Consider the following 12,338-nt stretch of genomic DNA (forward strand, 5'->3'; position numbering starts at 1 on the left):
TGGTAACGTACCCGCCTTACACAAGGTTCCTCCATGACCGGGTGGTACTACGCACTCACCCTAAGTTCTTACCAAAGGTAGTGACTGATTTCCACTTGAATCAATCCATAGTACTGCCCACCTTTTTTCCGAGGCCTCACTCTCACCCAGGTGAGCGGGCTCTGCACACCTTGGACTGTAAGCGTGCACTCGCCTTTTATTTAGACCGCACTGCAGCCCACAGGCAGTCCACCCAACTCTTTGTCTCCTTTGACAAGAATAGACTCAGAGTTGCAGTGGGCAAGCAGACCCTGTCTACCTGGTTGGCGGACTGTATTGCTTTCTGTTACCAGCAAGTAGGCCTTCCGCTAGAGCAGTGGTTCTCAACCCTGTCCTGGGGACCCCCCCAGCCAGTCGGGTTTTCAGGCTATCCACAATGAATATGCATGAGAGAAAATTTGCATGTTATGGAGGCAGTGTATGCAAATTTTCTCTCATGCATATTCATTGTGGATAGCCTGAAAACCCGACTGGCTGGGGGGGTCCCCAGGACAGGGTTGAGAACCACTGCGCTAGAGGGACATGTGAAAGCACATTCAGTCAGGGCCATGACAATGTCAGTTGCACACTTCCATTCAGTACCCATTGCTGACATCTGCAGGACTGCAACTTGGAGCTCTCTCCACACCTTCGCAGCCCATTACTGTCTGGACAAGGCTGGTAGGCAAGACAGCGTCTTTGGCCAGTCTATCCTATGTAATTTGTTTCCAGTGTAAGAACCTAAATCTTCCTACCTAGGGCCCACTGTGAATTTCAGGCTGCTCCTTTGTTGCTAACATCACCCCTGTTGTTGTGCCTGTTGCACATTTTTGGGTGCTGGTTGGCCCGCTATGTTCTCAGGCAGCCTGTAGCTTGCTATTCACCCATCTGTGAGAACTCCATCCTGCTTGTCCTGGAGGAAAGCAGAATTGCTTACCTGTAACAGGTGTTCTCCCAGGACAGCAGGATGTTAGTCCTCAAGAAACCCACCCGCCACCCCACGAAGTTGGGTTCACCTACGGTTTGTTATTTTATTTTTTGCTCGTACATTTGCTTTAAAATGAGACTAAGGGGGACACCGTGTGGCCACAGGGTTAGTGGCATGCTAGGCATGCTCAGTGTGTCAGTCAAAGTTCTAGAAACTTTGACAAAAGTGTTCCGTGACAGGGCTCCATCTAATGATGTCACCCATCTGTTAGGACTAACATCCTGCTGTCCTGGGAGAACACCTGTTACAGGTAAGCAACTCTGCTATTTTGAATAATGGGCCCCTACATTTTCTAAGCAGTCAAAGTAAAAATAAAAAAGGGAAATGTTATGCAGAATGCTGAGCAATTCTAGATCCATTAAACAAAGTCAAAAGCAGGGTTTGGCACAGTGTGAGATTACTAGATTCAAATCCCCTAGAAAGGACAGAGAGGCTACTCCATTTATTACGAGGCATACAGAAATATCATGATCTATAATTGGATTCCTAATCTTCGCTATGAGACATTTTCAAGCTGACAAGGCAACTCCAGAGCAAACTGGTAGGAGTCTGCCAAGTGCCAGAGGGCTGCTGTGGTGATGGTGCTATATGTGAGCTCCTTAATGGCCGTCAACATGCCTTGTGTGTGGCTTCTGTCCACAAGATGAGGGATTTTTTTCATGTTTTTTTTCAGCATAATTCTTGAAAGAAACAACTTAATTTATGTAATTAGTTCTCTAAAATTGTATTTTTCATGGCATACATCAGTTCACCATAAGAGAAGTTAATTGCCTTTAAATTAAATAACTTCCAAATATGTGAAGCAAAGCTCAGAGGAAAAGTGCTGGGTACTGCCGCTCAGTGATTTGGATTTTATTTTTTTGTATCCATCAATGTGTCGAAAATCATTTGATCTCATTATTGTGATCTTTTGAACTTCATGCCTTAAATGGGAAGAAAACCATTGTAGAAATGTTGGTCTCTTAAGCAGAGTCACTGATCATTTGTATGGAAGGAGGGGAGCTGCTGACTAATTGCAGGGCATATTTTAACTTGGCTTTTTAAAGAATGATAAAAACAAAGGTAATAGTTGTTCCATAAATGCATTGTTGTTTTAGCACTGTAAAGTAAATCATTCAGCATTGGCTGCATTCCAGGAACCCACCAATGATTCCATGTTCTGAAACATCAAGCCTGTGGCACTGTTAGAAAAGCTGAAGTGCTCTCCAATTATTCTGCACTATCCCACCTAATCAGATAGAAAATACAAACTATGCACTGTGCCAAGAGCTCAAAGATTAGCACAAATAAAAATTCGTCCATCCAGACCATCCTTTGATCACAAATAAATCCTGAGTTTTCTCTGTGTTCCCCAGAAGGAATTTCCCGCCATCTCAGTGGAAGGCAGTGCTTGGTCTGCACTCCCATTTAAATCTGACCAGTCCTCATACAGTTACTCGGTCTATTGATCAGATCGTCATTAACCCTCACTATAACAAGAGGACAAAAGACAGTGACATCATTCTGATGCATCTTCAGCAGAAAGTGAATTACACAGGTAAGAATTTACATCAACTCATGGCATCTAATGGGGTCCAAACTCTAATGGGGTCCAGAGTCTAATGGGCTCAATACAGAGCCCTCATTAGGTAAAGCATCTGGTCACTTCCAGAGCATCTGTTTAAATATTTCAGTAAAATCAGCAGCTTTCTGAGGGAATCCTCACTCCAGGGTATGGTTCATATGTGTTATGCATTCATGTTTTTTGTAGTGGCCAGATAGATAATTGTACATGAATACATGCAAAACCGTGTCTTGGCCTTTTGTTGTTCACCATGTTTCCTACTTACAATCCACCACTGGGATTGATTTTTGGGCCAATGATCACAGTGATGACCCAGGATAGTAAGTCAGGTAGCTTAGACTCTGTCGCCATATTCATAACATGCAATAATAATGCGTCCCTCTTCTAATAATGGTATCACATTATAAAGCATTTATAACATACACATCATTGTCAAAGAATTGCCCACAAAATTTGAATATTTCAAAAGGTTTCCAGATTTTTAAGATTAATTCAGTTGTTCTGTGTGAAAGTTTTGTTTTAATAGATCTTCAACCAGTGAACATTCACATTAGACTTTGTGTAATCTTTCAAATTAGAAATATCAATGAGCCTTAGAACATAAGAAAATAGGACTTGCCATACTGGGTCATCAAGCCCAGTATCCTGTTTCCAACAGTAGCCAAACCAGATCACAGGTACCTGGCAGGATCCCAAGGGATAGCTAGATTCCAAGCTGCTTATTCTAAGAATAAGCAGTGGATTTCTGCAACTCTTCCTTAATAATGGTTAATGGACCTTTCCTGCAGGAACTTATCCAAATCTTTTTAAACTCAGCTAGCTTTCACCACATCATCTGGCAACAAATTCCAGAGCTTAATTAATCAATGAGTAAAAAAATATTTTTTCTTATTAGTTTTAAATAACTTCATTGTGTGTAGTTTGGTCTTTGCACTTTTTGAAAGAGTAAACAACTGATTAACATTTACTTTTTCCATTCCACTCATTATTTTATAAACCTCTATCATATCTCCCCTTAGCTGTGTCTTCTCCAAGCTTAAGATCCTAACCTCTTTAGCCTTTCTTTATAGGGGAATTGTTTCATTCTTTTTATCATTTTAGTTGCCCTCCACTCTACCTTTTCTAATTCTGCAATATTTTTCTTGAGATGTGGTGACCAGAACTGCACCCAATACTCAGGATGAGGTTGCACTATGGAGCGATACAGAGGCATTATGATGTTCTCTGTTTTATTCTCCATCCCTTTCCTAATAATTCCTAGCATTCTATTTGCTTTCTTGGCTGCTGCTGCTGCACACTGAACAGAACATTTCAATGTATTTTCAGTGATGACACCTAGATCCTTTTCCTGAGAGGTGACTCCTAATGTGGAACCTTTCATTAGGTAACTATAAGTTCAGTTCCCTGTACGTATCCAGATCAGTCCAGACTCCTGGGTTTTGCCTCCCTTCCAGCAGATGGAGACAGAGAAAAACAACAAAAGCACCCCCCTCTTAATCCAGTGTGCCTCCTGCATCTCCAGTATTTCTCTGTCTCCAGCAGATGAAGGTGGTGCAAAACCTGCGGTTCTGAACCGATCTTAAGGGTTAAAAAAAAAAAAAAAGAGAATCAAGCAGGACAAGAAGAAATAGAAATTCCTCCCAGGGGTTGGCAGGTCCTGGTGGGACCATCCCCCCTGGTAGCAGGTATTAGAGGAGCAGAGGTTGGGAACCCAATTTGCTCGTGGTCTTGGGCGCATGGGGTGACAGCCTGTGGTCTGGCTCCCTCCCCCTCCAGCTTGGATCCAGAGAAGCCTTGCCCTCTTTGCTGCTAAAGTTACTTTAAAAAAAAGAAAAGAAAAAGTGTACATTGCGCTTAGCTGCATGGCAGCAGCAGTCCTGTCACTGGAAGCGGTCGGAGGTAGGGCACATGGGCAGGCTGCAATAGAGGATCCCGGGTCCTGCTCTTCAGTGATCCTTTGTCTGCGCCTTCTGCGCACTCGCATTCGCACCGGCTATGCCATGTGCTCATCACTGCTCTGCTTGCGGGGAGCCAGCTTCCCAGCTCTCCCGGGTGGACCTTTGCTCCCGCTGCCTCCCCAGAAGGGAGGGTTCATCAGGGGCGGCTGTAGTGGCAGCTGGGAAGAACCAAGGTGTAGGCAAGCTGCACAGTATCCCGGAGAGTGAGGCTGCCCCATTCCCACTGAGTGCGGGAACAGCAGCCATCTTGAAAACTTTCAAGGCTGCTGAGGAAAGGACAGCAAGGGGCAGGGGTCTCCCGCCAGATCTGTTGCTGGCTGACTTGATCCCTGAGGAGTCTCAGGAATCCCTGTATGAGCTCTCAGAGGAAGACCCTGATCCCCTGGAAGGGGATTTGAAGAGTCCAGCTGGTTTTACCACTGACTTTGTGCTTTTGATGCACAAAGCTTACTTGGCCAGTCAGTCCCAGAAGGGAGGTTCTTCCAGACGCTGGCCCGTCGAGGGGCCCCTCAGGAAGGTCCCCAAGTGAATGGAGCTGCAGGGGGCCATTAGGATCCGGAAGGTCAGGGGCCCCTAGCCAAGGGCTGATAAAAGTGACCCTTCTTCAGAAGAATCTGACTACAGGAGACCCTTAGGAGAGGATCCCTCCACGCCCCCCCCCCTCCCTCTTTAGTGGGACGGATCAAGAAGAGGAGCCGGAGAAGGTTTCGCTTTGGATGGAGACAATCCAAAGGTCGTTCGCCTGTTTCAGAGTGAAGAGCTGAATCCTCTGATTCCGCATGTCCTGGCAGAGCTGTGCATAGCGGTCCCACAGGACGATCCAGACCAGGTCACGGTAGAGCCGGGCATGGCAGGTTTGTGTGGTTTGGCCAGGACCTTCCCATTTCATAGAATGGTGCAGCAGCTAATAGTCTGGGAGTGGGATACTCCGGAGACGAGCCTGAGAGTAGGCAGGGTTATCTATCCCTTGCCTGAGGAGACACTGGAGCTTTTGAGGGTGCCTAAAGTGGACACTTCCGTGTCAGCTGTCACGAAGAGAACCACCATTCCGGTAGCTGGGGTGGTGGCCCTGAAAGTCCTCCAGGATAGAAAACTGGAGGTACATCTCAAGAAGATATTTGAGGTTTTGGCCCTCAGTATTCGGGCTGCAGTCTGTAGCAGCTTCATGCTTCAGGCGAGCCCAAGTTGGGTTCAGCAGTTGCTGAGTTTTAAAGACCTTCCACCTCAGGAGTTGGCACAAGCAGAGCGCCTAGAAGTGGCAGAGGCCTATGGGGCTGATGCCTTATACGATCTCCTTCGTACTTTCTCCAGAATTATGGTGTCGGCAGTCTCGGTGAGGAGGCTTTTATGGTTGTGCAACTAGTCAGCTGATGTTTCCTCTAAGGCTCAGCTTAGTGCGCTTCCTTTTAAGGGCAAGCTCCTTTTTGGAAAGGACTTGGAGCAGCTGATAAAGTTTGAGGGCAATAATACAAGCCACTGTTGGAAACAGGATACTGGGCTTGATGGACCCTTGGTCTGACCCAGTATGGCATGTTCTTATGTTCTTAAGCTGCCGGAAGATAAGCCTAAGGGGACTAAAGGCTTTCTTCCAACCTGCTCTCACTTTTGGGGGCAAAGACGCTTCCGCCAGAGTAGGGTGCCTGAAGCGGGTCAGAGACAGACCTCGGGGAAGTCCCAGTCCTGGTCTCAGCCCTTTTGCGGATGTAGAGCAAGCCAAGATGGTGCCGGTCAGGGGTCCTTCGGCTCCAAGTCATCTCAATGAGATGGGGCCGACTCATTCCTCGATCCTAGTAATCGGCGGATTGCTGTTCCTTTTTTAGGAGGAATTTATTTATGTATTTATTTAAAATCTTTTCTATACTGTCACTAAGTAATATACCATCGCAACGGTTTACATGTAGGCATATAAATTAATGTAAGTGGGTGCATACTATGATACATTCTAACAGGTGCCACAAAAGGTTCAGTTACAATAAATCGTTAAAGACAATCACTTGTTTAGTGAAGTAGGTCATGACCAGGTGTACCTGTAAGGTACTGTTCATGGGTAAAAGTCATATATATAGTGTTTACAATTACGTTTCTGAGGTAGATTTCATAGAATATTGAGATGCGCATTCTTAGAATAGTGCTGTGTGCTGGTGTTCTTCTTCTGCCTATTCCTGTATATTTTCATTCTCATTCTCCAGTCTCTTTATAAAATGCTTGTTTAAAAGCCATGTTTTTAAACTTTTCTTAAAGGTTTTGAGATCTCTTTGCAACCTGATCTCTAGGGGCATTGTGTTCCAAAGTGTGGGGCCTGCTAAAAATAAGGCCCTTTCTCTCACTTGAGTTAGTCTCGCAGTTTTTTCTGAGGGAATGGTTAAGAGTGCTTTATTTGCTGATCGAAGGTTTCTGTGTGGGACGTGCACTCGTAAAGCTGTAGGTCAAGATAATGTCAGACCAGTGGGTTCTAAGTGTCATAGAACGAGGCTATGCCTTAGAATTTGCTCGGCCTCTAAGAGACCTTCGGCTCCATGTGGCTCACCAATGAAGCAACTTATTGTTCGGCAAACCATTCACCGGCTAGAATGCATGGGGGGGCCATTGTTCCCGTTCCCCAGGAAGAGTGGGGAACGGGACATTATTCCATTTATTTCATGGTGCCAAAAAAGGAAGGGTCTTTCCGTCCGATTCTAGACCTGAAGAAAGTGAACAGGGCCCTCAAAGTCCACGTTTCCAGATGGAGACCCTGCACTCGATTATTGCGGCGGTATACAAAGGGGAGTTCTTGGCTTCCCTGGATCTGACGGAAGCATATCTGCACATCGGTATCCACAGGGATCATCAAAGGTTTTTCCGATTCATGGTCCTCGAAATGCTTTTCAAGTTTTGTGCTCTCCTATTCGGCCTGGCTACAGCTGCAAGGACTTTCTCCAAGGTGATGGTAGTAGTGGCAGCAGAAGGGAGGGGGTGCTAGTTCATCCGTATGTGGATGATTGGCTCATTCGAGCAAAGTCGGAGGAACTCTGCAGGCAGGTGGTAGAAACGGTCTTGCACTAGTTGAGATCCCAGGGCTGGGTCGTCAATCAGACCAAGTCATCTTCATCCTTCTCAGGTCCTGGACTTCTTAGGAGCATGCTTTGATACCCGAGAGGGCAAGGTATTCCTTTCAGAGGAACAAGTTACCAAACTGCAGAGGCAAGTTTGGCTCCTCTTGGATGAGTCTGGGATTATTTGCAGGTCCTTGGCTCCATGGCGTCCACTCTGGAGTTGGTCTCGTGGGCGTTTGCTCATATGCAGCCTTTACAGAACGTGTTGCTCTCCCATTGAGACCCAATGTCAGAGGAGTTTCAGATTCCTTTACCGCTTCAGAGTCTGGCAGATCCAGTCTTGTTTGGTTTGCTTGCCCAAGATTACTTGGGGTGCAGGGTTGACCTCGAGGTACCAAAGTGGGTGATAGTGACCACAGACGCCAGTCTCTCCGGTTGGGGAGCAGTGTGCCAGTCTCAAAATGTCCAGCAACAATGGTCGATGGAAGAAGCAATGTGGTCCATCAATCGTCTAGAGACGAGAGTGGTGCGCTTTGCATTGAAGTGTTTCCTTCCATTCCTGCGCAACCAGGCGGAGCTAGCGGCATTGCACATAGCGGGGACCAACAATGTGCAAGTGAATTTTCTGAGCTGCCAACATTTAGACCCAGGAGAGTGGGAGCTGTTGGAAAGTGAAATGACCCTCATTTCCCACAGATGGGGCGCTCCTCTTATAGACTTGATGGCAACTCAAAAGAATGCCAAGGCTCCGCGTTTCTTCAGTTGCAGAAGGGAGCATTTAGCGGAAGGGGTTGATGCTCTAGCACTTCCTTGGCCACACAAAGTTCTGATCTATGTGTTTCCTCCATGGCCTTTGGTGGGCAGGATCCTTAGAATAGACGTTCATCCAGGGAAGGAGATTCTGGTGGCTCCGGAGTGGCCACAAAGGCCTTGGTTCATGGACCTAGTCAACCTCGCAGTGGACAACCCTCTGAGACTGAGTCATCTTCCAAATCTGTTTCAAAGCTCTGTATTTTTCGATCAGATGGATCGCTTTTGTGTAGCGGCCTGGCTTTTAAAAGGATGCAATTAAGGAAAAAAGGATATCTGGAAGATGTCATTGCCACCCTACTTTGGGCTCATAAGACCTCTACCTCCCTAACTTATGTCAGGGTATGGAAGGTCTTCGAATCTTGGTGTCGGGTGCAGGGTGTTCTTCCTTGACAGTCCTTGGTGACACAGATTCTAGCGTTCTACATAAAGGCTTAAACAAAGGGTTGTCGTTTAATTCCCTGCGGGTACAGGTGGCAGCCTTGGGCTGCTTGAGAGGAATGATTCAGGGAGTGGCCCTGGCGGTGCATCCTCTCAAAAGCCAAGCCACTAGACAAAAGCAATCCGCTTGATCTGAAAATATAGGCCCCTGCCTTAGCAGATTCCGTAGATGGCCCAGAGAGGGCCATCCACTGTTAGATTGACCAGAGTTGCAAACCATCTTCGTGGCCACTCCGGCACCATTAGAATCACTCTTAGAACATAACATAAGAAATTGCCATGCTGGGTCAGACCAAGGGTCCATCAAGCCCAGCATCCTGTTTCCAACAGAGGCCAAACCAGGCCACAAGAACTTGGCAATTACCAAAAAACTAAGAAGATCCCATGCTACTGATGCAATTAATAGCAGTGGCTATTCCCTAAGTAAACTTGATTAATAGCTGTTAATGGACTTCTCCTCCAAGAACGTATCCAAACCTTTTTGTACCCAGCTACACTAACTGCACTAACCACATCCTCTGGCAACAAATTCCAGAGCTTTATTGTGCGTTGAGTGAAAAAGAATTCTCTCCGATTAGTCTTAAATGTGCTACTTGCTAACTTCATGGAATGCCCCCTAGTCCTTCTATTATTTGAAAGTGTAAATAACTGATTCACATCTACTCGTTCAAGACCTCTCATGATCTTAAAGACCTTTATCATATCCCACCTCAGCCGTCTCTTCTCCAAGCTGAACAGTCCTAACCTCTTCAGCCTTTCCTCATAGGGGAGCTGTTCCATCCCCTTTATCATTTTGGTTGCCCTTCTCTGTACCTTCTCCATTGCAGCTATATCTTTTTTGAGATGCGGTGGCCAGAATTGTACACAGTATTCAAGGTGCGGTCTCACCATGGAGCGATATAGAGGCATTATGACATTTTCCGTTTTATTAACCATTCCCTTCCTAATAATTCCTAACATTCTGTTTGCTTTTTTGACTGCTGCAGCACATTGAGCCGACGATTATCCACTATGATTCCTAGATCTTTTTCCTGGGTGGTAGCTCCTAATATGGAACCTAACATCGTGTAACTACAGCAAGGGTTATTTTTCCCTATATGCAACACCTTGCACTTGTCCACATTAAATTTCATCTGCCATTTGGATGCCCAATCTTCCAGTCTTGCAAGATCCTCCTGTATTGTATCACAATCCGCTTGTGATTTAACTACTCTGAATAATTTTGTATCATCCGCAAATTTGATAACCTCACTCGTCGTATTTCCTTCCTGGGTGGACTTCTATTCTCCTTAGAACCATGCCCACCAAAGACTATGGAGGAAACACATAAATCAGAACCTGTGATGCCAAAGCAGAACCAGGGTGTTGACCACTTCGGCGACTGAAGAAGCGTGGTGCCTTGGCATTCATGCAGGTCGCCATCAGGTCCACATGAGGCTTGTCTCACTTGCTCAAAGTTTCCTCCTCCGACAGCGCCCATTCTCCTGGGTCCAGTTGCTGCCTGCTTAGAAATTCCGCCTGCACATTGTCTGCTCCCACTATGTGAGACGCTACTATCAGGGCGAGATGCTGCTCCACCCAGGACATCAGCATCTCCGCTTCCCATGCCACCGCTTGATTTTCGGTACCCCCCTTGTCGACTGATGTAGGCCACCATTGTCGCATTTTCTGAGAGAACTTGTACCACCCAATTGCTCAAGAGTGGGAGGGAGGCCTGAAGCGCTAACCGCACAGCTCTGGTTTCCAACTGATTGACGGACCACGACACCTCTTCTGCCGACCACTGCCCCTGCACCGCTTGGGACTAGCACACAGCTCTCCAACCAGAAAGACTGGCATCGGTAATGACCGCCATCCACTGTGGTACCTCGAGGTTCACGCCATGGCTCAAGTGGTTCTGCACAAGCCCCCATGAGAGACTGGCTCTGGCCGTCTCCGTAAGGGGAAGAAAACGATGACATTTTTCTGATCTCGGATCCCACCAAGAGAGGAGTGCCCTCTGTAAAAGTCTCATATTAGTAAATGCCCAGGGGACCAACTCCAGAGTTGAGGCCATCGAGGCTAGGAGCTGCAAGTAATCCCAAACCTTGGCAACGCGGACCTCCAAGAACCTCTGAAGTTGTGATTGCAGCTTTTGAATTCTGTCCTCTGAGAGATAAACCATCCCCGCATGGGTGTCGAAGCGTGCGCCCAAGAACCTGTGAGGGCACAAGATGGCTTTTGGCTTGGTTGATGACCCAGCCTAAGGACGTCAATTGATCCATGACCAAGTTCACTGCCTGACAGCAAAGGTCCTCCGACTTTGCCTAGATGAGTCAGTTGCCTAAATATGGGTGAATTAGCACACCTTGCTTCCTGAGCACCGCAGCCACCACCACCATGACCTTGGTGAACGTTCGAGGAGCCGTAGCTAGGCTGAAGGAAAGAGTGCAAAACTGAAAATGTTGTCCGATGATCATGAACCTTAGATATTTTTGATGATCCCGGTGTATTCCGATGTGTAAATACTATGCTTCCGTCAGGTCCAGGGACACTAGGAACTCCCCTCGTCGTGCAGCTGCTATGACAGACCTCAGAGTTTCCATCTGGATGCAGGGGACCTTGAATGAACATAAGAACATAAGAAATTGCCATGCTGGGTCAGACCAAGGGTCTATCAAGCCCAGCATCCTGTTTCCAACAGAGGCCAAAACCAGGCCACAAGAACCTGGCAATTACCCAAACACTAAGAAGATCCCATCCTACTGATGCAATTAATAGCAGTGGCTATTCCCTAAGTAAAATTGATTAATAGCCATTAATGGACTTCTCCTCCAAGAACTTATCCAAACCTTTTTTGAACCCAGCTACACTAACTGCACTAGCCACATCCTCTGGCAACAAATTCCAGAGCTTTATTGTGCGTTGAGTGAAAAAGAAATTTCTCCAATTAGTCTTAAATGTGCTACTTGCTAACTTCATGGAATGCCCCCTAGTCCTTCTCTTATTCGAAAGTGAAAATAACCGAGTCACATCTACTCGTTCAAGACCTCTCATGATCTTAAAGACCTCTATCATATCCCCCCTCAGCCGTCTCTTCTCCAAGCTGAACAGCCCTAACCTCTTCAGCCTTTCCTCATAGGGAAGCTGTTCCACCCCCTTTATCATTTTGGTTGCCCTTCTCTGTACCTTCTCCATCGCAACTATATCTTTTTTGAGATGCGGCAACCAGAATTGTACACAGTATTCAAGGTGTGGTCTCACCATGGAGCGATATAGAGGCATTATGACATTTTCCATTCTATTAACCATTCCCTTCCTAATAATTCCTAACATTCTATTTGCTTTTTTGACTGCTGCAGCACACTGAGCTGACGATTTTAAAGTATTATCCACTATGATGCCTAGATCTTTTTCCTGGGTGGTAGCTCCTATTATGGAACCTAACATCGTGTAACTACAGCAACGGTTATTTTTCCCTATATGCAACACCTTGCACTTGTCCACATTAAATTTCATCTGCCATTTGGATGCCCAATCTTCAAGTC

General features: G+C 46.3%; 1 protein-coding gene across 1 annotated transcript in view; it reads left to right on the forward strand.

Annotated features, from left to right (window-relative positions):
- Positions 1–12,338, forward strand: part of TMPRSS15 (transmembrane serine protease 15) — a 335,674-nt gene that overhangs the window by 276,653 nt on the left and 46,683 nt on the right. Inside the window, exon 24 of the mRNA XM_029579188.1 lies at positions 2,362–2,543. Coding sequence (XP_029435048.1) covers positions 2,362–2,543 — 182 coding nt within the window. The remainder of the gene's footprint in view (positions 1–2,361; positions 2,544–12,338) is intronic.

This window comes from Rhinatrema bivittatum, chromosome 15, assembly GCF_901001135.1.
Source record: "Rhinatrema bivittatum chromosome 15, aRhiBiv1.1, whole genome shotgun sequence".
NCBI lineage: Eukaryota > Metazoa > Chordata > Amphibia > Gymnophiona > Rhinatrematidae > Rhinatrema > Rhinatrema bivittatum.